Source organism: Alligator sinensis, unplaced genomic scaffold (genome assembly GCF_000455745.1).
Source record: "Alligator sinensis unplaced genomic scaffold, ASM45574v1 scaffold802_1, whole genome shotgun sequence".
In the NCBI taxonomy this organism is placed as follows: Eukaryota; Metazoa; Chordata; order Crocodylia; family Alligatoridae; genus Alligator; species Alligator sinensis.
Window position 1 is genome coordinate 308,374 of NW_005841918.1, and position 23,386 is coordinate 331,759.

The following is a 23,386-nucleotide window of genomic DNA, read 5'->3' on the forward strand; positions in this document are numbered from 1 at the left end:
GTATTTTACTATTTAGGTGATTCTGATTTTTTTAAGTCATTTTTGCCAATCCATGAGTCATGCAAAACATATGGAGCAACTCCTAGCAGATATATGACTTTTCTACGTATGTATAGTACCATCAATAGCAGCAAAAGAGCAGAGTTGATAAAAAGGCAAAACCATTTGCAGGTATGTAACAAATAACAATGACTACATATCATATTGCAAATTATTTTTGCATTTGTAGATCTTCTTGCTATTCACTTACCTTATGCATGGTGGAGAGCATCTGCTACTGGCATGCTTAGCCTGGGCTTCCAGGCCCTTTGTTGTTTGTACATGCACTCAGACCACATCATCCCTGGTTTCAGAGAAGGGGTACTAAAAGTTCTAATGTGAACACTTTCAAATGCCTTTGGGGAGGGGTTATTTCCACCTTCTTCATTTTTCCTCAAGTGTTACAGGGTGGATGTACCTTTCAGAAGGGAGGAACAGAAAGCTTTCCAGCACCCCAGCTTGTAAAGTTACTCTTCTGACTAAGAAAAGTTTTTCATGTGTACATATTTTGTATGCAAGAGTCTGCACTCTCTCAGATACAAACTACTCTCACCCCAGTCCAGCCCATAACTTGATGGTAACTACACTCTCCTGGCAAGTGGGAGAAGTGTTCAGATCAACTAGTGTCTAGAATCAAGGTCTCCCACTTCCTGGACAAGTGTTCTTGCTTCTAGGTTAGTGAACAAAACTCTACCCTTTTTCCTTTGAACATTTAGGGCAGAATTCTGTTACCCTCTGCACCTAAGTAATAGCTGTTTTCTAGCCACATCCTCTACCTTGCTGTTTTGCTCTCTTCCACCAGGCACCACATATCTCCCTCTCTTGGCTGCTGAGTGGAGCAGCTTGAAAGGGAGATCTAGCAAGATAATGCCTAAGCTGTGGTGTGGTTGGTAGAGCACTATGCTGGGAAGACAGAGCAGCACAAATGCAAACCCCCTCTGGGTGACAGAGGCTTAGAACCCATCTCTCCCTCTTCTTGGGAAAGTGCCCAGGAAGCAATAGGCTATTGGGACTCAAATATTGGTGGTCTCCCTCTTTCTTTGGCATCAAACACCCATTACTCAGTTTCTTGCCTGGTACATTTTTGGGACTTGTGTATGCTTATATATTCACAATGAGTGTGCGCTCACAGCCATTGCATAACTGTGGCTTATGCTCTGTCTTCCTGCGTACCCTTAAATGTCCACAAAGCAGAGGTGATAGAATAACAGCTTGTGCCTAAGTGCCACTTACCTGGCTGGAAAACTGCCATTTAGGTGCACAAGGAGAAGTAGAATTCTTCCTGTAGTTTGTTTCAAAAACCAACACAGCCTTCGGTGATTAAATGCAATGATGGTTTCAGATCGTGAATCCCATGTTAAGAAGCACTTAAGGCTGTGGGAATTGTTTACTGGATATCTAAGATCAGGAGAATCAAATTTCAGATAACCCTTTTTTCCACTTAATGATTGATCTTTGCATCTCCTGCTTACTGTACTGGCTCTTGTGAATGCCTCTCCCAAATGTCTATTGTCTTCCGTTAAGGTAGAAGAAGGTAGCTACTTAACTGAGGTTTGTGAATTTCAGTATTAGAGGTGCATGCCTAAATTTTGGCTATGGGTGGCACTTATTGTCACTTCAACAAGGTCACTTGGTCATTGTGGCCTATGAGCCCAATAAGATCCCAGAAAATTCATGACTAGACTTCTGCTGACTTTAGTGGGAACTATGTACCCCTAATCATTAAGACATTTTAAATGAACAATTTGTCAGTCTGAATCATTTTGAAATTTTAGTATCATTATCATTATCAATCTGTCTGATGATAGAAGTTTGAACTTTGTCTATTAGCTGTTACTAACCAGTTATTTCCAAAAACATTCATAGGCAGGAGTGTCTAAACTGAATGAGGCCAAAGCCCTTGTCGATGAACTAAACAGAAAAGCTGGAGAACAAAGTGTATTGCTCAAAACTAAGCAAGATGAGGCTGATGCTGCCCTCCAGGAAATAACAGTGTCTATGCAGGTAATGTGGAGTCATGAGAGAAGCTAAAATGGGGGGAAAAAAAACCCTTTTTGTTTTTTTCTGTAAATGGTTTTCATGCATTTTCCTGTGTGAAGCTTCAGGTTGAGGGGTACAAAGTTGATATTATTTAAAAGCAGTAGTATAGAAATATGCGTGGGCCTTCAAATTTGTTTAAATTAGCAATGAGACAGAGGTTAAAATGGAATTTGAGCAACATGTGGGTCAACCATATAGTGTGCAGTGAGGATAACAATCTAATGTCTGTATAGGACTAGTATTCATTACTGCAGATCAGTCTGAAACATCCACCAGATCATTGTGTTTAACTAATTTATTTGTAATATTAGCCAAAATAAGTGTAATTTTTTTCAACGCGTTCTACTGTTTTATACGCGATAGTCCAAGTGCCAAGTTTTGTAAATTCCTTCTGTGATTCTTCTCCAGGTAGTAGAAAGTAGGAATGTAAGGAATTTTTTATTTGATTGGCTATGGCACTTGTTCCAGGAGAAAGAGACCTGGCTGTCTGTGTCCCTGTCACCCAGAGACAAGGTGATATGTCCTCCATCCCAACAGACTATAATAGGGCCTAAGCTGCATAATGGGAATATGATCTAGCATTTGCTTGGATTTGCTTAACCAAAGTTTGGCTAAGAGCAGAAGAGGCAGAGGAAATGAGAAAGTGAGACAAAGTCAGAGGTGAGAATGATTTAGAAGACAGGTTAAAAGAAGTAGGCTAAAGGTTGTTCAGAGCACTTTACATTTAGGCTAGGGACAGGCATTCAAAAAGTCTCAGCCTGAATTGATTCAATCTTTGCAGGTTAGTCTAAATTGCAGAGCTTGAACTGATTTGCAGGTGGATAGACATTTACTTTTAAATCAAGAAATCCAGGCACATGTCTGCAGTAGCTCAGGCTAGAAGCTGGGTGGGGAGGGCGTGCCAGAGCAGCCTCACTTCCCTTCCGTAGAGCTGAGCTGATGGGGGGGCATGGCCAGGCCCCGGCAGGATGCTCTGATTAGGGAGGGGAGTAAATCCCCACCCTGCCTGCACAGTCCCAGGCCTTTTGCAGCTTGCTGCTCAAAGGGCAGGAGTGTTGCCAGACCACAGCCCCCAGTTAGCACTCTGAGGCAAAGTGGAGGTGTGCAGCGCATGCATCTGTTGATGGTACTGAGCTTTTCAACCTCCCTTTCCCTGCTTCTTCATATTTGTCTGTCAGGTTTGCAGACAAAGAGCCAGCAGAGAGTTGATAACACAACGTTTAGCAGCCCATCAGGACAACAAAAGCCTCTCTCATTAGTTCAGGCTTTTAAACAGCTTTTTCCAAGGAAAGAACAGGACATTAGCAGCTCACCTGTTGATTAACTCCCAAAAGCCCTAAGGGGACACTGTCCTGTCTGCCTCTGTTCTGTCCCAGTGAAATCACCCCCCCCCCCCCCCCCCACCACAAAAAACAAAATCCCCCCCCCCCCTCCAGCATTAGCTAGTATAACACATGCCGGCTAGGGTTCGTACTGGGGGAGAGAAGAAAGGGTGGATCTCTGCTTGAGCAGCGAATAACGAGGGGGAGGGGAGTAGGTAAGGGGGAAGCTGGGTGGACGCTGTTGTGCCTGCAGTCTGCCAACTCCTTGCAGCTATGGAGGAGAGGGGCAGGGCCAGGCCTGCTCTCTGGAGCAGAAAGCCCAGCCCAGCCCAGGGCTGCAAAGCATCTGTGATGCTGGAGGACTCTGATTTAATTTAAACCAGGAAGGGTTCTGGGACAGAAGTTCTATCAACCGGTTTGACCCAAATCAGCTGTTTGATACTACATTCAACCAGGTTTATCTTAAACCAGTTTCAGTCATTTTGAAACTGATTTATATGCACTGAGCTTATGCTCTGTTACAGGTTTAAATCAGTTTCTGATCACTTAAACCAGTTTTGTGTAATGTCTGTCCCTAGCCTTAGTGGGCCTTTATTGGTTTGAACTGGTTTAGGACAAAATGTAGCTTAAATAGAGGATAAAATGAGGCTCATGAATATTAGAGTAGATCCTATTAGGAACCTTTAAAAAATGGCCTTATTTAGTAAGATTTGTGGTATTTAGCCAGGAAATAGAGCAGGGGTGGGCAAAATGGTGGATCTGGCCGGTCGCGGATTTCATTTCCCAGCAGCCCCTGCCTGCACGCTTGGGCTGGTCTCCATGAAGACCCAGGGAGTGCAGGGCCATCACAGCCCTGCACTGTCACAGCCCCACCTCTCCTGGGGTCTCTGGAGACTGGCTGGAGTAACACAGGCAGGAACTGCTGGGAAATGGAGTCTGCAATGGGCCCAATCTGGCCTATGGGCTGGACTTTGCCCGTACCTGCAATAGAATATGGAAATCTGTGTTCACCTCAGAATCTCTGCTCTTCAGCCACAATTCTTTCTGAATACTTCATCTGAAGATGAGCTAAGATGAGCATTCTTTTAAAACTTAATTTGAAAGTTAAGTGGGAAGTTCTTTTCCCTAACAGGCTGGCCACCTGTTAGAAGCTTTAGGACTTAGAGCAGGGGTGAGCAAAATGCAGCCTGGGGGCTGGATGCCTGCTGCCCAAAATAACTGCCCGCCCCTGACTTAGAGGAATCAATTTTAAATTCTCTTAAATGTCAGTAAGATTGTTATTTCTTTAGATGAATACACATTTTATAACTTTTAATAACTTCCTCACTTGTGGTGTTTGGTCATTTTTAGCTTGCCTGTATTTCATTATATTTAAATATTAAATTACAGATTATACTTATTGAAAAATACTTGCTGCATTTCAAACTGATTTTTTGTAACTTCTTCAGCTGTTTATTTTATTCTGAAGTTAGTAGATATTAAACCATGGTAATTTAACAGGTATTTCATTCTTGTTCTCCTTCCTAAAACTTATTGTCCTTATTAAGCTATGCTACCATATTTATTTATAACATTTGTAGGGTATATATATTTTAGGCCTGATATTAAAGGTGCAGTGTACTTCAAAGGGAGCTGTTTACTTAGCACCTGTGAAATAGACTACAGTTTCATTATTTATTGTTTGTATTACCTGAAAGATCTACTCATAGCTCATAGCCCATAATGTTAGGTAGCATACAAGCTGATAACAAAATGATGGTTCCTGTCCCCAAAAGCTTATGGTCTAGGTATAAGACCAGAGATACAAGATGAATACATACAGGTGTGGAATTTAAAAATCAGTGAGATTGTATTGGTTATCATAATAGCCAGTGGTCTTAGCACGCAAGCATTATAACTATTGCCATTTTTTGTGAGAAGAATAAAAAAGGTGGATTTTAAGGAGGATTTTAAAAGAGGATTATTAGGTAGTTTCCTGATATTTATGTGGAATTCTTTCCAAATATGAGTGTTGCTGTGGGTGAAAGCTTTAAAGGTTCTTATTTGAAAATGTAACAAATAGACAATGGATGTTGACATCAAGGGTTGAACAGGGAGGAGTTATCTTGATAATGAATGATGTAGGATAGAAAAGATGGTCAGAAAGGACTGTGAACGACAGGTAAATTATGTTTGATGCAAGAGACAGGGGAGAGAGAGACACACAGACAAGCGCGCGCGCACACATGCACACTTTAGAATAAAGACTTAGAATCATAGAAAGTTAAGGTTGGAAGTGACCTCAGGAGGTCATCTAGTCCAACCCCCTGCTCAAAGAAGGTTTGGACCGTCTCAAGTCTGGTCCAGTCATTGGCCTACTCACCTATCTAGGGCAGTCTGCCCACCTGACTTTCCTGCCATGCCTTTGATGTAACTTAGAAGTAGTTTTTTCTAGGCAGGAGGCTGCTCATTTAATACCCTGATGCCAAGGGCATAATACATGGCTCCGTCCTGCCCCTACATTGTGTCCCATGCCTCACAGATGGCATCACTATATGGCTCCGGCCCCACACTGAGCCTCACTATATTCTAGACTAACATTTAGACCCCACTCTGGATCCCTCCTACTCAGGCAGCTTAATCTCTGCCATCATCCGGGGCTGCAACCCCTGCTAAGCCCCTTTCTCTCTTAGCAGTGTCCCCCCTCTGGGACCTTTGGCCTCACAGGCCCTGGCCTTGCCTAAGGCCAGTTGGGACTCCAAGTAGCTGGCTCTAGCTGTCCCTCACAGTAGGCGCTCTGGCCCTTCAACCCTCATGGACCTGGCCCCAGCAATGGCCAGTCGAGGTTCCCTGGGTAGGTTCTTGGCAGCTAGCCCTCACTCTCATACAGGTTCGACTTCTGAGCTCATGGACCACATAGTTACTCTGAACCCCTCCTGGGCCCACTGTTTTGCCCTCACTGGGCTCACTCTCTCTCTCTACCCCTTAGTGGGCCTCTACTCTGGCCAACCTATGCTTAGTCCTTCAGGCCCCCCATGGACCCTACTCCTCACAGCCTCCAGCTTGCACAGCACCCCCTCACTGGGGCTTCTGCGCTTATGCTTCTTGGGCCTCAGGCCCCACTCCATGGGCTTTGGCTCTGTGCTTTTCTGTCAGGGTGTGCTCCCCTAGACTTGCCCCTCTACTGAGTCACCCACAAGACAGAGGGGGCTGTGGCTTTCTGGTGCCTTGTACTCGCATTTCACTAGGGAGGCATGTGTGTGTCTGGAGACTGCCCTGCCATAGGCAGTTCCACCACACCATCCAAATCCAGCAGGGTGTAGTTTTAGGTCATTACCCAGGCCTAGGAACCTCCTCTATCCCCATAGTTCCTACTCTTGATCTCCAGGTGTTCTGGGAGCAGCAGATCTCTGGCCAGGAGATGTTCACCCTTCAGCTCCTGAGTTGCAACTGCCCAGTTCTGCTCTCAGGGCCTGTCTTATGCCCTGACTGCTTGCCCCTACACCAATCAGGCAGCCTCCTGGGTGCCACGTGACCCTCCTGACTGGGTCTGTTCCCACCTGCAGGCTGATCTGCAACCCGCTCAAGCCCTTAAAGTGGTAGGCACAACCTGTGCCCTGCCACACAGGACCATTCCCAACTAGATCATCCCAGCCAAAGCTTTGTTTAGCCAGGTCTTGGAAACCTCCAAGGATGGAGCTTCCACCACCTCTCTGAGTAATACTTGAACTGCCAGCTTTTCTGTTACTGGCTCATGACCCAGGCCCTTCAGCCACAGGAGAGGCCTTTATGTATATATTCTCTCTATACAGAGTTCTAGGTATATCAAAGCTATAAGGAAGATTTAAAAACAGTTAAACTCAAACTACAATAGTACCATATGATCAAGTTTGGAAAATGAAGTTTGCCTTTCTCCTCTTACAGAATGCAAGTGAGCAAAAAACGGAAATGGAAAAAATAAAGCACAAAATAGCAGAAGAAGCTGCAGAAATCGAAGAAAGGAAAAGACAAATTGATGATGAACTAAAAGAGGTTCAGGTGAGAACTGACAAAAAATATAAAGAGATGAGCCTTATTTAACTTGGACTGCAATGCTACTCTGCAAGATGACTCTAGAAAACTCACTAGAGCATTTCATATTTATTTTCTCTAAAATTTATATGCAAAAATGTGTTCAGGTTATTCTAGGGGCCAGCCTTGCCCACTCAGTTTGCAATTTGGGGTTTCAAGCCGATCCATTTTCTTTTTGCTTTCTGTAAAATAATGATTTCTCAGGCAAACCACACTTTCAGTTGCTACCCCTATGCTGACTCCCTGAAATGGGTCTGGATAGATGTTATTAATTGGAGCTTAGTAGAAGAATTCTGTTGATGTGCAAGAATGTTTGTTTTTCTCCAAATACATATCAAATGTATTTGACATGTAGGAAATTTTTACATGTGCTGTAGGATGTGGCGCCGAGTGCTTGAATTAGCAAGCTGCACTAATTAAAAGCACGTGCGCATCATGTGTATCAGCATCCCTGTACTGAAAAATGGTGGTCGGATGCTTTGAACTAAAGCTCATCGAATGTGTTTTATTTCGAAGTTTTTCTCCACCGTTTTATCAGCATGGAGATGCGCAAGGACGCTGAGGCATGTGATGCGGGGAAGGCTGCGGTAGTGCATCAATTTCTGTGCTCCAGCAGACTTTATTAATCGAGCCTGCTCCAACGTGATGGGCTTCCAGCACATCGGAACAGGCTCTGCGCAGGTGGATAGGAGCCTTTAGTTTCCTACCTTGTTTCTTCTCTCCTCCTGACAGTAACAATCCATAGCAAAAGCTCTGTTACCCAGCACTCCTGGGGAATGGGGAGTGCCAGATAATGAAATATGCTGGTTACCCGAGAGGCCCAAACAGGTGTCTTTGCCTGTTCAGGCTGCTGCATCCGGTGAGCCGCTGCCCCTCCCTGCTGTCTGTGTGCCAGGGGACAGGGAGGAGGGCCCCACTCAGGCTGCTTTTCCCCATGCTGTGGAAGCTCAGTGGAACCGGAAGTGCCATGGTGGGCACTTCCGGTTTTGCTTTTGCCGCGTCAACCGGTGTGCCGGTTAATGGAGCGTGCCAGTTTCTGAGGTGCCGGATAATGTGGCTTTTACTGTATGTTCACATAGGTGTATATATGAACTACTTTTGTTCCTCCAAATATGTCATCCTTCCTTAGAGCTAAGAACTTGATAGGTTTGATACAATTAGCTTAAAATACAGAGATATTTGAATGAAGGTTTATTTTGCAATTAGTACTTAATTATGAAATAAACCATTTTGCTATTTTAGGGTGAAGTTGTATTGTATAAAAAGCCAGTTTACAGTTAGATGTCTAAGGGGCAATGCAGTCATCAAAGCAATAGAGAAGCTTCATATTCTGAATCATGGATGTGTTTGGGAGGTAATTGGGAGATATTTTCTTGGAGTAAATCTCTTTAGTTTGAATAGACACCCTTATGCAGACATTTTAGAACTAATATGAAGGAGAATATTTCTAGGAGTAAAATTCTAAGAATTTAATTATTTTATTATATGAAATAATACCTGAGATTTCATTGTGCTGGTAAAGTATAACCCTGCATTAGCTGTGGAACAGAACTGCAGGTTCAGTCCCTTTCCATGCACCTGCTTCATAGGAAGGATTTGCAAGCTTTATAATCCTTTGATACGACAATTTACTTCTGCATCCTTACTCCATTTGTGGGGCTACAATTTTGGCTAGCTTTTATCATCTGGCTCACTTAGACATGAAGAGATGCCTTTTTGTGGCACATGAGCCTGAAGCAGTGGTGCCTGCCTGTAGTGGTGGCCAACCTTTTTGCTACAATTTAACCCCTGCCTTCAGTGCTTCTGTGATCACCAGCCCCACCCCCAGAGGTGTACCTTATGGAGTTTGCACCCTGAGGCTCTAGAATGGAGGCAGGGAACCATGAGCTGCTGCTTGTGCAGAGCCTAGTAGGGGCAAGATGGCAGTGACACCTCCTCTCACAGCAGCAAGAGCCAGGTTAACTTTTCCAGGTCCCACAAGTGCTACAGTTTTATATAGTGAATGAAGATCCAAAGCCCTTAATTTGGCATTAGCTGCAAAGCCAGGGAAGGGTTAACTTGATTCTTGGCAGTGACACCTGCCACTTTTTCTTGCTTTACTGCACTGGATAGTAGGCTCAAGCCCCTCGGCTTCTATTCCAGCGCCTGTCTTTACCGAGCTCCCAGGTCTCACATGTCACACAGCTGCCTGTACCATTTGTGGTTTACATGGTGTATGAATTTATATAGTACCATAATTTCTTGTATACCATACACACCTTTTCCAAATATTAGCTGCTGATAAACGGGATGCACATGTTAAACAAGAACATATGGTAATAGAAGCTTCTTCAGCAGAAGCTTCTACTGGAGCAAAGAAGGGGCTACTCTATGGGGGTCCCTTCAGCATGTCCCTTTCCTCCCGTGTTCCCACATTTCACTTTATTAAATGCATACTCTCAAGTTGCTGCTAGGCCAGACTTTGCTGCTGCAAACACTGCTGCTGATGGAAAAATTGTCCAAAGCTAGCTAGCAACTGAGGGGTTAATGGAGTAGCCACAAGTATTTACCTCCTACTGCAGCTGCCTGTGTTTATTCTGCTGGCAGGAAAAATGTTGCTTTCTTTACTCTACCTTCTGAAAATAGGACCTGTGTTTTATCCAGGGGGACATGGTGTATGAGTAAATATGGCACTTATTTGTTATGCATTCTTTATCTAATGATATATATTATTTATAAAACTGAGGAGCATAAAAAGAAGAGAACAGCAAGATTATAACATAGAATTATTGAATCATAGAAAATTAGGGCTGGAAGGGACCTCACTCTCTAGTCCAACCCCCTGCTCAAATCAGGACCATCCCCAACTAGATCATCCCACCCAAGGCTTTGTCTAGCCAGGTCTTAAAAACCTCCAAGGATGGAGATTCCACAATTTCACTGGGTAAGCTGTTCCAGTGCTTATCTACCCTCCTAGTGAGAGTTTTTCCTAATATCGAACCTAAACTTCCCTTACTGCAACTTGAGCCCAGTGCTCCTTGTTCTGTTTTGTGCCACCACTGAGAACAGTCTTGCTCCATCCTCTTTGGAACCCCGTTTCAGGTAGTTGAAGGCTGCTATTAAATCCCCCCTCAGTCTTCTTTTCTCCTGGCTAAATGAGCCCAGTTTCCTCAGCCTCTCCTCAAAAGTCATGTGCCCCAGTCCCCCTAACTATTTTTGTTGTCCTCAGCTGCTCTTTCTCCAATTTGTCTGCGGCAGGGGTAGGCAACCCTCGGCATGCGTGCCAGAGTGTGGCACGTGAAAACATTTTGCTTGACTTGCACCTTGGGGAAGGGGACAGTGCTGTGCTGCCACAACAAGGATCGGGTCCCTATAGCTCCCTTGCCATCTAACCCTGGCATGGCAATATCTTACAAGTTGAAGTTGTGGGTGTTTTTTGAACTCTGCCCAAAAATGTTGCTAACCCGTGGTCTACATCCTTTCTGTAGTGGAGAGCCCAAAACTGGACACAGTACTGCAGATGTAGCCTCACCAGCGCTGAATAGATGGGAATAATCACTTCCCTTGACCTGCCTGCAGTCCTCCTATTAAAGCAGGCCAGTATGCCCTTAGCCTTCTTCTTAACAAGGGCACACTGTTGGCTCATATTCCATATGTCCATTGTAATCCCTAGGTCCTTTTCTGCAGAGTTGCAGCTTAACCAGTCAGCTCCCAGCCTGTACTGGGACATAGGATTGTTTTTTCTTCAGTTTAGGACTTTGCACATGTCTTTATTGAACTTCATGAGTTTTCTTTTGGTCTAATCCTTCAATTTGTCTAAGTCTTTTTGAATCCTAGCCCTATCCTCCAGTGTATCTACTATTCCCCCCAGCTTGCTGATTGTGCACTCCATCCCATCTTCCAGGTCATTATACATGTTGTATAACATCCAAATCAATTATTTTGGTTGATAAATGCTTTCTGGTTAGCTTTTATAAAATTACTTTTGCACAAGTGAATGCAAGTTAAAGATCATTAGCTATAATGAAGTAAATAAAAAGGTGAAACACAAGGGAAAGTTCTTTAAAAACAGAGGACAAAAATGTTCTATTTTCTCCAGTGGATATAACAATTATGTTTTTGGGTGGTTTTTTTTTGATAGCCGCTGGTTAATGAAGCTAAATTGGCGGTTGGAAATATAAAGCCTGAGTCTTTGTCAGAAATCCGGTCACTACGAGTACCCCCAGATATAATCAGAGACATACTAGAGGGTGTTTTACGACTAATGGGGATTTTTGATACATCATGGGTAAGCATGAAGAGGTAAGTTAACATTTTTTATTTATTATGTTAATACAGGAATGTTAATCTGTAATGACAGATATTTCCTGTTGCATTTTTGCAAAAGGTTCGCATCATGGGAATGGACAAACCAGAACAGACCCTTGTGTAACTTGCATCAGTTTTGTAAACAATGAGAATTACACACTGCTCAAGAAAGGACAAGTGTGTCATTATCCGGAGGTAGCCATTTGCCTTTAGCAAATGACTACCCTGGGATACATGCAAATACTTGACACCTACACTGATACAATTTACACTGGTGGAGTTTTACCTCAGATACTTTATGGAATAATTCTACAGCAGATCAAGTTAAACCAGACTGGGCAAAGCTATTCTAGTTTAGAGGCTTTTGCCATCTATTTACTACATTTTTACATTGGTGTAATACTATAACACTAATGTACATGCATCTTCTGTCCATTTCCACAATTCCTAATGCTCTTGAATGAAAACAGTTCCATTCTTAATAAAAAAAAATAGGTAAGATATTTCTAGTTATGGCTAGAACTGATAAGTTTCCAGCAAAGTACTCTTTAAATGATCCTACTTTCATAGAGGGTCTTTTAACTTTATTATCAATGCTTCTTTATTCAATTTAATGCTATTACTATTTATAGTTTCCTTGCCAAAAGAGGAGTGAGAGAAGATATTGCAACCTTTGATGCCCGTTACATTCCAAAGGAAATAAGAGAGAGCGTAGAAGAGCTCCTATCCAAAAACAAGGCGTCTTTTGATCCAAAGGTAACACGCTTATTGTATTACATTAAAAAAATTGACTAGATTCTTCAGTGTACCAGCTTTATAAGCAGCATGCTTTGTGCTTTATAAGTAGCTCCAAGTTGTTTTATTGGTGTTGGGAAATAGTAGAAGATTTTTCTTTTACACGGGACCTCTTTGCCAGCAGAGAGAGAACATTTGCCAGTGGTGGCTTTGGTGCTTTTTCCTCAGGTCATTAGTATAAGGGATTTTGTTCAATGTGGGGCAGGGATGGGTGAGAAACGATGTTATGGGGTAGTGAAGACCTCAGAGACCTTATGTCAGGGCAGTCTCAAGGTTGCAGAGCCACACAGCTCTGGCCTATGGAACTATAACAAGCTGCTTCTGCTGGTCCCCCTGAAGTCAAACTCTTCCCACTAGTTTTAATTAACAAAAGGGACTAATGTGAAATCATTGAACAATGATCAAGCCAGCAGTAATTTTATAGAGGAATTCTGTAACTTTAGTTCCTTCTTTTCTAAAAGGAAGAAGTCCCTGCTTTGCAAAGAAAAGAAGTGTAGTGTTATCTACTCTGCACTCACATAGAACTCCTTGACTTCAGTGGGGCTCCACACCCACTCTGTTCTTAGTGCAGAATAAAGGCCTAAGATATAATCTCTTCTTATAACAATTTAATACCTTTCATTTGAAAGATCAGTTTCTGAGTCAGATGGCCAATATTGGTAGTCTCCAATATAGTATAGCACACCTGTGTTTTTGTGTGTGACATTTAATAAGGACCTTTAAAAAATAACGTCTATTACATTTTCAGAATGCTAAACGAGCCAGTGCTGCAGCTGCTCCATTAGCAGCCTGGGTTAAGGCCAATGTCCAGTATTCCTATGTCCTGGAACGAATTCAACCTCTGGAAAAAGAACAGGCAGGATTGCAGGCGTGAGTAATACACGCTTTACCTTGCAATTTTTCAGAATTTCAAAAATATCCATAATGTTACTATTTTTTTAAAGTGGTAATATACAGTTATAGTACACAACTGACAAACTTGGTTAAAGGCCGGTTCTCATTTAGTGGCAAAGCGAATGCTATTGTATAAACTAGAAGTGCAGAAACAAAGTGCAGAAAATTAATTTTAAAAAGGTGAATACAGGCTAAATTCATGGCTTACAGTCTAAGGGCAAAAGGAAGAATATTTTCAATATATTAAGAACATAAGATATCCTAGAAATCGTATGGATGAAATAATAAAGATATTAAAATTGTTAACAAGGAGGCAAAAAACGCATACATGCTGAATAAATATTTCTGCCTGTGTAAAGTAGTGGGATCAGGTGCTTTGTAGTACTTCTAAGTTAGGCAAAATAATCGAAAGATTATATAGAATTCAGTTGATGCAGACTAAAGGTTAGATATTTATTTAATTCAAGTTAGCATAGTTTTATGGAAAGTAGATCTTGTTCCAGCTGGTCCCTGGACTCTGTCTGGAGTCAGGGCCAGAGCCAGTCCAGCTTCCTGTCCCTCTACTGCCTCCTACTTGATTCCAAGATGAGAGGCTTTCCCCACATGTTAAATGGCAGAAAAAATTCAACTTGAATCAAGCCGGTATGACATTGTTAACATTTGTGTCCTGAGAATTGATGAAACCTTGTATCTTTGGGCATTGAGGTCTCAAATACAGCCTCCGAGTAGCAAACTGTTGTTCTTTTCTATTTTCTTCTTTTTATGAGCCATGGATCTGCATATGCTGTCCTAATCAAACAGTTGATTATCTTTTAGGAACCTAAAGAAAACTGAAGACAGAAAACAAAAACTGGAAGATCTGCTTAACTCTGTTGGTCAGAAAGTATCGGAACTGAAAGATAAGTATGTTGGTTTGCTTCCATATATCTTTAGAATATTTTTATGATAACTTTATTTATTGATTTTTATATTTGGATACTTTCCTAGAAGGGGCTTAAAATATATGATTGGGCTACTTAATCTAGTATTCTTGAAATGCATGGAGATATTTCCCTAAGGCTTGGGAAAAATTCAAATAGAAGCTGTTTATCATCCTTTGCAAAAAGGACAGATAGTTATCCTTATTTCAATTTTAATGTTTGATCCACTTTTCTGAGAGCTAATTGATATACCTCTTCCTATTTTGTAGCATCACATCAAGTATTTATATATCATAGTAGCATAAAAATGTTAGTAATTGTTTTGCAGATTCCAAAGTAGAACAACAGAAGCAGCCAAACTTGAAGCAGAACTAGCTAAAGCACAAAAAACACTAAAAGCTGCAGAAGTACTAATTAATCAGCTTGACAGGGAGCACAAGAGATGGAACATACAGGTTTGTTGAAATTTAAAAAAAATACATATGCCATTAATTCATACGTTTATACAGTGAAACCTAAGATGGAGCCTATAAGGGCTGGAAACCTGCTCAAACAGGAAAATGTGTACAGTCCCAGTCTGCCTCATGGGGAATTATGTATATTTAGTTGGTATAAACCTTGGCTGGCAGCATAGCTGCTGCTATTTTTGTGGACCCCCAAAGATTGCTACCTGGGTCTGGTGTCCTGGTCATCTGTATGTTACACCACTGCCAGAAATTTTCTAGTGCAGAAATGGAAATAGCAGACCGCTCCCCCTATGAACTGGAATCCTGTCTCAGCCCTAACTTGTTTCTAGTCCATTACGATCCTGTCGTAGACAGGTTTTATGGTATCCTTTTCCTAAATGCAACTGTTTAGTTTGCTGTATTTTGCCATATGTATGGAGTACAGGTTAAAGGGCAGTCCGTTGCAGCTCCTGAATGCCACTGTTTTCCATTTCACAATTGAAAACTTTCTTTTAAAATTATTTTGCAGCTTTCTTCTGTTTTATTAAGATGCTTTGTTTTAAGTGATAGGTGTGGAATGTGCATAAAATTAATTGCTTCATGGGATAAATAATAATTTCCTTGATGTGGAACTGGTAATACTTTTAAATCACAGCAGTAATGTGACAGTTGCTATGTCCAAGCTTTAACAAGTTTGGGTGCTTAACCTGAAACTTTGAAGGTGACAGAGCTTTGCAAAACATTGAGGACCCATCTTTTCAGAAGGAGTCCCCATGAATTTTTTATGTTGGGAAATCAAAAAGTCACAACAAATTGCATGCCTCTATAAAGTTTAAACTTATAAGTGTTTAATTCAGCCTATAGTGATGCCTGGCTACACTGGGAAAAACATTATTTTCTCTCTGTTTCTGCAAATTCTCACTGAAAGGATTTCATCCCTATAGAATCTATTTGTAATGGTTTGTGGGACATGAAACTATAAAATCTATCGCTGGTTCAAGTCTTGGTATTGTTCATTCTGTAGCTGGGGCCAATTTCATTCTTGGGCAAAAAAAATTCTATTCAACTCCCTTAGAAGTCAGTAGAAAGACACTGTTTGACTTTAATGAAAATTAGATACGTCTGAAACCCAAGATTCAACTTGTCTGGGTTGAAAGAATTAAACTTCTCTTTGTCAGCTTGTTTTTTTTTTTTTTTAATGTAGCAGCTCTTTGAAACTCTTGATATGTTGACTATTATAATATATTTAAGCAGAGATTGTGTAGTGATTAGAATAGATTCTGTATTCAGAGATAAAAGATAAGCGTGTTTCATCAGATAGCTAAAATATTTGTGGCTATAATATGCATGCAACATTTGCTGGGCTCTGTATTGTAGGTAGAGTCTGGAGTGCTACCTTCTTTATAGCACCTTGCTTTCAATTTCTTATACCTGTCAAACTTTAACCATTCATTACACGTATTGTTGCAGATAAATTTTCTGAAGACTTTGTCCACACTGAGTTTACTACAACCCAGAACTAGAAGGACTTTCCCTGTTGTTACAGGTCTGGGCTGTTGTGGGCCATACCAGCTCTAGTTCTGAGCACCTGAAATGAGAAGCAGAGTGTCTCTCGTGTGTTGTTAATACCACAGTGGTTGGACAACCAGTGTGGTGGAGGAAACCGCTTGATTTGAATACTCGTGGGACAAAAACTGCATCTTTACAGTAGGGTGGGAGAAAAAGATTTAAACAAATCTGTTAGAGGGAGAAGCTGGAGCTTGAGGCTGTTCTTGTGGGGAGAGGAAGATTGACAGTGGGATATGAGTTGAGGATGAGACTGCGATTGTTGTCTAACTATAGGAAAAATCAAGCGAACATGTAATTAAGGATTGTGTATCAGGGTGCTGAGTTAAGGCTGCTTTTCATAACTTTTGAGTGTTTGACTTTGGACCCTTAAGATTCTTTTAATATAGCTTTTTTTTTTTGTAATACACACATATGCTACACACTTTTTTTAGGTTGCAGAGATAACTGATGAACTAAGTACTCTACCTAAAAGAGCTCAGTTGGCTGCTGCTTTTATTACCTATCTTTCTGCTGCTCCAGAGGATCAACGAAAAGCCAGCCTGGATGAATGGACAAAATCAGCTGGTCTTGAAAGTAAATATTTTATTTTCATTAAAAACAAAGTTGTGCCAAAAAGTGAGAGAGATTAGTAATTCTGCTATGCCTTTTTGTTTATATATTTTGGAAAATAATAGCACATATAAATGATCAATAGAATTACTGTTATTATGGGGAGGTACAACTCAGTCAGTGGCCTTACTGAATATGGTATTTCTAGAGAGAAAAGTGACAAAATTAATTCTTGTCTAGGGATATGTCTTCTAAAATGCTCATGTTGCGTGAATGTGGAAAGCTTATAACTTTTCATGTAAGTCCACAATGTGTGTGGAAAAAGCAAAGTTGTAAATGGTGAATCATCTCACTCATCTCACCTGGAATACTGTTACCTTGCCCATGCCTAAAGACAAAGAATGTTTTAAGTTAAGCTATTTTTGTCCTAGCATTCTCATAAGTTTCCTTTAATACCAGATAACAAATAGCAAGAACTGCAAACAGTATAATAGGTCTAAAAGAAAGCGACAGAACTGTACTGTATTGGGCAGGTGCTTTTATAAGTTTTAAAGCAGGGACTTGCAAAATAAACAAATGTCATCAAAGGTATGTTGTATATATTTAATAATTGAATCTTTAATTTGACAGAATTTGATTTAAGGCGGTTCCTATGTACGGAGAGTGAAGAACTAATTTGGAAGAGTGAAGGTTTGCCCTCAGATGATCTTTCCATAGAAAATGCTCTTGTGATTTTGCAGGTAAATAGTTCTTATATTTGTTGTTTCTTTTCTGAGGTACATTTCCTTTGTAGAGGTCTATTGAAGGCACAACCATTATAGAAATAAATAGATGTGATCTGTTTATATGTAGAACTTTCAGTTGTCTAAAACAAAACAAAACAAAACAGTCGCAGAATAGATGCATTTTACTTCTTGGGTTTTTTCATTTTTTATCTGGAAATTCTAAAAGAAAGGCCCTCTGTCAATCAATTAAGGCCCAACATGTGAGCTACCCCTTGCTATGATGATAAACTTTTGACAATATGATAATGCATTTTTTTTTCAGAGTCAGATTTGTCCGTTTTTGATAGATCCTTCTTCCAGAGCTACAGAATGGTTGAAGACGCACTTGAAAGAATTACGTTTGGAAGTTATTAATCAGCAGGTCAAGTATACTTTTATTTCTAACTCTTGGAGTTTTTCTGCCCGAAGACAGGCAGAATGTGAATTGAAAGCATGCTGGCATTCACAAGTGACAGAGCCAGATTCCTAGGATAAGAAAAGTTTTCACAAAGTTCTAGTAGGAAATAACTAAAACTACTGAGAAGCCCTTTGACTATATATTTAGCACCCAAATTGTGAAAAAAAATTGGCAGGTCCAGTTTACATCTTAATTTAAGATTAGAAAATATCTATTTTTTTCAAATTTGTTCTTATGTTTGATTAAGAAAAATCCTTTGTATTTATAAATGTATAGAGATGATTTGTAGACTCAAGTAGCAGGGAAATCAGATTATTTAAAATTAAAGAGCCGTATATTTTGGTTCTTTTAAACTTTTGTGCTATTTCTACCCAGGAGGATTTCATGCTTTATTTATTTATTTATTTTTAATAAAGATAAAGTATATTTAAGACCACATCAACACATTTTGATGAAAGTGGTCTCCAGACTTTCCTTATGAATCTGTGTATTTCTTACTTGAGTTTTCCAATATCCTATCATTTGCCAATTAACGTTTGAATACCTAGTTTAGAATTAAAGAGATTATTGGTTATTGCTATGAAGAACTACACTCTCAAGAAAATTTACTGAAGAACTTCTTGGTGGGAGAGAGAAAACTGAATTAGAAACCTGCTGAAGTCTTGTTACATGGGGAGTACAGAAAGACAGACTCTATTTGATAGCAGTTTCCACATCTTATCTTTACAGTTTATCTATAGCCCAAATTTGGAAAGGTGATCTGTGGAATTCAAATCAGATTTTCACAGGTACTATACTTATTATTCTGAGAGAAACTCAAATGCTTGTCTTTGAGAGAGCAGTGCTATGCCACAACTGTAGAAGATTATCAGTCTTTGTTATTCTAATGTTCTGGGTTGCACAGAAAAAAGTTCACAAACAAGAAAGGTCTATTTCATATGTATTCCCAAATACCTCTGCAAATTTGTCTCTCTATCTCTGTTCTGCTCTAGTAGTTATGTTTCCTGGTGGTAGAGAGGTGTTAAAAGATGGTAGAAGAGACTTTTTATATTCTTTGTTCCAGTTCACTGGATCTCAGGTATATCAGTTTCACTGATTTAGATTGTTCAGTGACTTGCTTTCAGGGGACGCTGCTCTTACTGTTTGAATATATAGAGATAGTTTAGTTAAATACAGCAGTTACGATTAACTAGCAGACTTCACCAAAAGAATTGTGTACAATATTGCACATGTAATGAAAAAGCTCAGGTAGTCTGTTAATACTCAGAAATCCTATTCCTGTTCATAATTAAAATCCTCACACAGCATTTAATTGTTCTATCTATGTCTAATGTATTATTATCACTGTTAAGAAACTAAATGAATCAGTGGACCTTTTATTTTTACAGGATACAAACATCATTACTGTTCTTGAGCTAGCAGTGAGATTTGGGAAAACACTCATTATACAGGAGATGGATGGAGTAGAACCTGTTCTTTATCCACTGCTAAGAAAAGATCTTGTTGCTCAAGGTAAATGTCTATCATATTAGAGAGTCAGTTAATTCAGTAGATCATATGTAGAATCTGATTTTTAAACCAATTGTTTTCAGAGACATGAACAGTGGTTGGGATTTTGCTCTTTTCTGCTGTCATTTGACTAGCAACATGATGTGTGAATTGCATTGGTGGTTTTGTGATTGGTCATATGTGAGAAGGGATATTTAGAGTTCCATTTAATAGGATGAAACAAGACAGACTGATCAACCATTCACAAAGGTGAAGTTAATGCCTCACTAGTACTTCCAAGCACATGTTTTGTGTGTAGGAATTCTGGCTCTTGTAGAGTTAAGAAATGAAGTGCTTTAATTTAGGGCTCGGTGGTGTAGGTTGTAACCACGTTGGTCTAAAGACATAGGCAGACATGTTTCTTTGGGTAAATCTGATGTCTTTTATTAGACCAACTCGAATAGTTGGAAAAAAACTTAAAGTTGAAACCAGTTTGTTTAGTATTGCAGTTGTGCTTTCATTCATTTGAAGGCACAGAGACTTTACAGCAATTTGGGAATGGAGGGGAAATGTTGCTTATCAACAGGTGTTGGGAAGCAAGATTAACTAATCAAGCAATAAAGCATGGTATATTCAAGAGCTCGTGCGTTGTTAAAAGTCCTCTAAGTCATTAAAAAAATGTTGATGTGTCTAAGTCAAGAGTTTCAGCTAAGTTGGGATATTACTTGTAGCCGGCCACAGTTGCCTGCATGGGCATGGCTGCCTGTTTATAACCAGTTTATAAGCAGCTCTGTTAGTGCTAAGCAGTATCATCAACATGACAGATGCTTCTCTATCTAGCTGTAGGCTTCTGAGTCATGGTTCTTAGTTCCTGGGGTCCTGCCAGTTTTTTTTTCTAATTTTCTGCTCTCTGGGTTCTGCTTGTTGGCTTCCTAGTTTCATTCTTTTCCTGCCTACTGATCCCTTTGCTCCACATTTGCCAGCTCTTCACCCTCCAATCCCTCTGCTTGTTCTTCACTGCAGTCCAGTCCACACCCTGGTCTTCTCATAGTCATCTCCTGGCTCATGGCTTTAGTTTGGAAATAGCCCACGTGCCTGCTCAGGTCCCTCTGTCTAATGATTCACACCTGGATCTCTGCTTCCTGATCCTGACACCTCATGGCTGTACCCAGAGTGACGGTATCTTGGTCCATTACAGACCTTGGTCTTTTGACTTCCTGCTCCTGATTCCCTTGACCCTTGACTCTACTCTGGACCCTGTCTGTTCCTGACCCACCTGGACTGTGAACCTTTTAGAGACAAGCCCTGACTGTTTGTCTGGTTGTACCCCTAACATTGAGTGGCCCAGCTTCAACAGGAACCTGCACTCAAATTGCTCTGTAGCTTGGTGGTTAGACTTCTTTCCTGGGAATTCTTTTTTCAGATTGAGGAACTCAGGTTTCTCCTTTCCTGGCTGAGGGCTCTAACCACTAGATATCACTACCACCAGCATCAGTAAGTTAGCAGTGTACCTTCAGAAAAGCCTACCTTCAGGAACAGAATGACTTGTGGATCACAAGTGAATCAAAGCTTATAGTGTGGTTCGAGTCAGAACTCTTCACAAAGTTTGTAACATGGCAAAAAATAAAGCACTGTTTTATTATATGGACAGGCATACATTCAAAACCCTGTGGCTAGAGCAGGTGTAGGCAAAATACGGCTGATGGGCCTGATCCATCCCACCAGGCACTTTCATTTTGCCTGTGGTGCCTTCCCCAATAAATTGTGCCCCGCCCTGCCCTTCCAACCATGAGGGTGGGAGCAAGGCACCCACATGGACAGCCCCCCAGCAGCCCCCAACAGCCCCCTCCGGCCTCTGTCTCTGCCTGCCCTATTGCCGGGGCTCTGCGCCGTGCACCTGCAGTTCCAGCACTCACAGCGGGGGAAGCCTCCCACTGAAACCTGCTGCCTCCCCCACTCCCTGCTGTGCAGGTCCCTACATTCAGCCAGGAGTGGAGGGAGCCCTGCCCCCTGCTTTCCCGCTGAGTCCAGCGTGGGGCTTCCCCCCTGCAAGTGCGGAGCTGCAGCTGCGCAGCGCAGAGCCCCTGCAGTAGAAATAGCCAGGGCTGCGCTGGGAGTGAGGAGCGCCATCCTGCGCAGCCTGCCTGGCTGCTTCTATCGCAGGGGCTCTGCGCCATGCGCGCGTGCAGCTCCACACTCATAGCGGGGAAGCCCCGCTCTGGACTCTGCGGGGATGCAGGGGCCAGGGCTCCCTCCACTCCTGGTGGAGTGCGGGGACCTGTGCCACAGGGAGTAGGGGAGATAGCAGCCTCCAGTGTGGGGCATCCCCTGCACTGAGTGCTGGAGCTGCACCCCACACCTTCCCTCACACCCCACACATCCACACCTTGCCCCCACAACCCCCATCAACATATACATGTACCCCCTACACAGCCATGCCCTCTCACAACCCACCCCACACACATGCACAATATGAAAGAGTGACTCTTCATTTTTGAGTTATTATTCAATCCCTTCTATATACAATACACAATTACAAGTCATGACAAATATTTTTTTAAATAAGATTAAAGTATAGTAGGTGTTTTACTTCTAGTGTATGATTTGGTTTTTTTCCTGGTTCTAAGATGGCAACCTCCACTCCCAAAAGGAGTATTTGGGTGGGGGTGGAGGCAGCAAGGAGAGTGACTTGTGGTGGCAAAGGTCAGGGGTTAGGGGGCAGGACTTCTGGTCCCAATGGGGTGACTAGGGGCAGGGCAACTGTCAAGGGGCAGGGCTACCTATATGGCCCCCAGCAGGTCACCAAAACTTGTTAAGTGGCCCTCTGCCCGAAATAATTGCCTGCCCCTGGTCTAGAGCATGACAAAAGTACAGTCTTCAGCCAGGGGGTGAAAGAAGACTGCTCTGTACTTCCTCCCCTGCCCCCAGAAGAGCCTGTTAGTGACCCCTTTTACTTCTCACCAGCTTTAGTAGGTTTCTGGTGTTCAAGCACCAGCAACCCTTTAAAATTCTTGGGTTGCAAACATTTCTGTCACCCAGGTTGCCAGACAGGTGAGGGGCTACCTGGACATCCCCCAACAGTCACAGGTGCTAATCACAGTCTACACCCTGATCAGCCCCTGCTAGCCCCTTGCATAGAAGCAAGGGTGAGAAGGCTCCCTGCAAGCTTGCCGTAGGGTGGCCTATCATTGAGCCAGCTGCTTCCCTTCTTTCCTTCCTTCCACTTTAGACACTTTGGACCAGGCTCACTTGGAGCTGTGTGGGACGATCCTGAGCCTAAGACTCCCTGGCTTCCTATCTCTTTTTTCTGACTCCCACTTGTCTAAAGGTCTCTTGCTTCTGTTCATCTCCCTTTCTGATTCTTTTTTTGCATTTTTGTGGTGTTTTTTCTTTTTCTCTGCTCTCTCTGTCCCCTCCCCCTTCACTTCCAGTTTCTTTGTCTGTGAGTCGCTACTTCACAGCTTTTTTTTACTGTTTCTTTTTCTTTCTTTCTCTCTTTTTTGCTTGTTTATTGTGGGGAGTTATCTTTTTCTATATCTTGCCTTTCGAAGGGTGCTCTTAATTCCCCTCACCCCTTTTTTCTTTTTTTCTGTTTCTGGTTTTTTTTCTAACCCTCATAACCTGCCCCTCCCGCCTGACTCTTTTCACTCCACCCCTTTTCCCCTTCCATTTAGTTTTTTATGGCCTCATTCCCAGACACTTATCTCTAGTTAATATACACATCCTAGGCATTGTGGGCGTACACTATCTTGTCACGCCCCTAGACAGTCAGGCAGTGAGACTGGTGCCCCCACATGTGAATGAC

At 41.8% G+C, this 23,386-nt stretch overlaps 1 protein-coding gene across 1 annotated transcript in view; it reads left to right on the forward strand.

Annotated features, from left to right (window-relative positions):
- DYNC2H1 (dynein cytoplasmic 2 heavy chain 1) overlaps window positions 1–23,386 on the forward strand; it is a 430,803-nt gene that overhangs the window by 108,360 nt on the left and 299,057 nt on the right. The window contains 12 exon segments of the mRNA XM_014517608.2: window positions 17–171; window positions 1,906–2,043; window positions 7,305–7,418; window positions 11,572–11,732; window positions 12,371–12,494; window positions 13,282–13,403; window positions 14,244–14,330; window positions 14,676–14,802; window positions 16,794–16,935; window positions 17,542–17,651; window positions 17,959–18,057; window positions 19,482–19,605. Coding sequence (XP_014373094.1) covers window positions 17–171; window positions 1,906–2,043; window positions 7,305–7,418; window positions 11,572–11,732; window positions 12,371–12,494; window positions 13,282–13,403; window positions 14,244–14,330; window positions 14,676–14,802; window positions 16,794–16,935; window positions 17,542–17,651; window positions 17,959–18,057; window positions 19,482–19,605 — 1,503 coding nt within the window.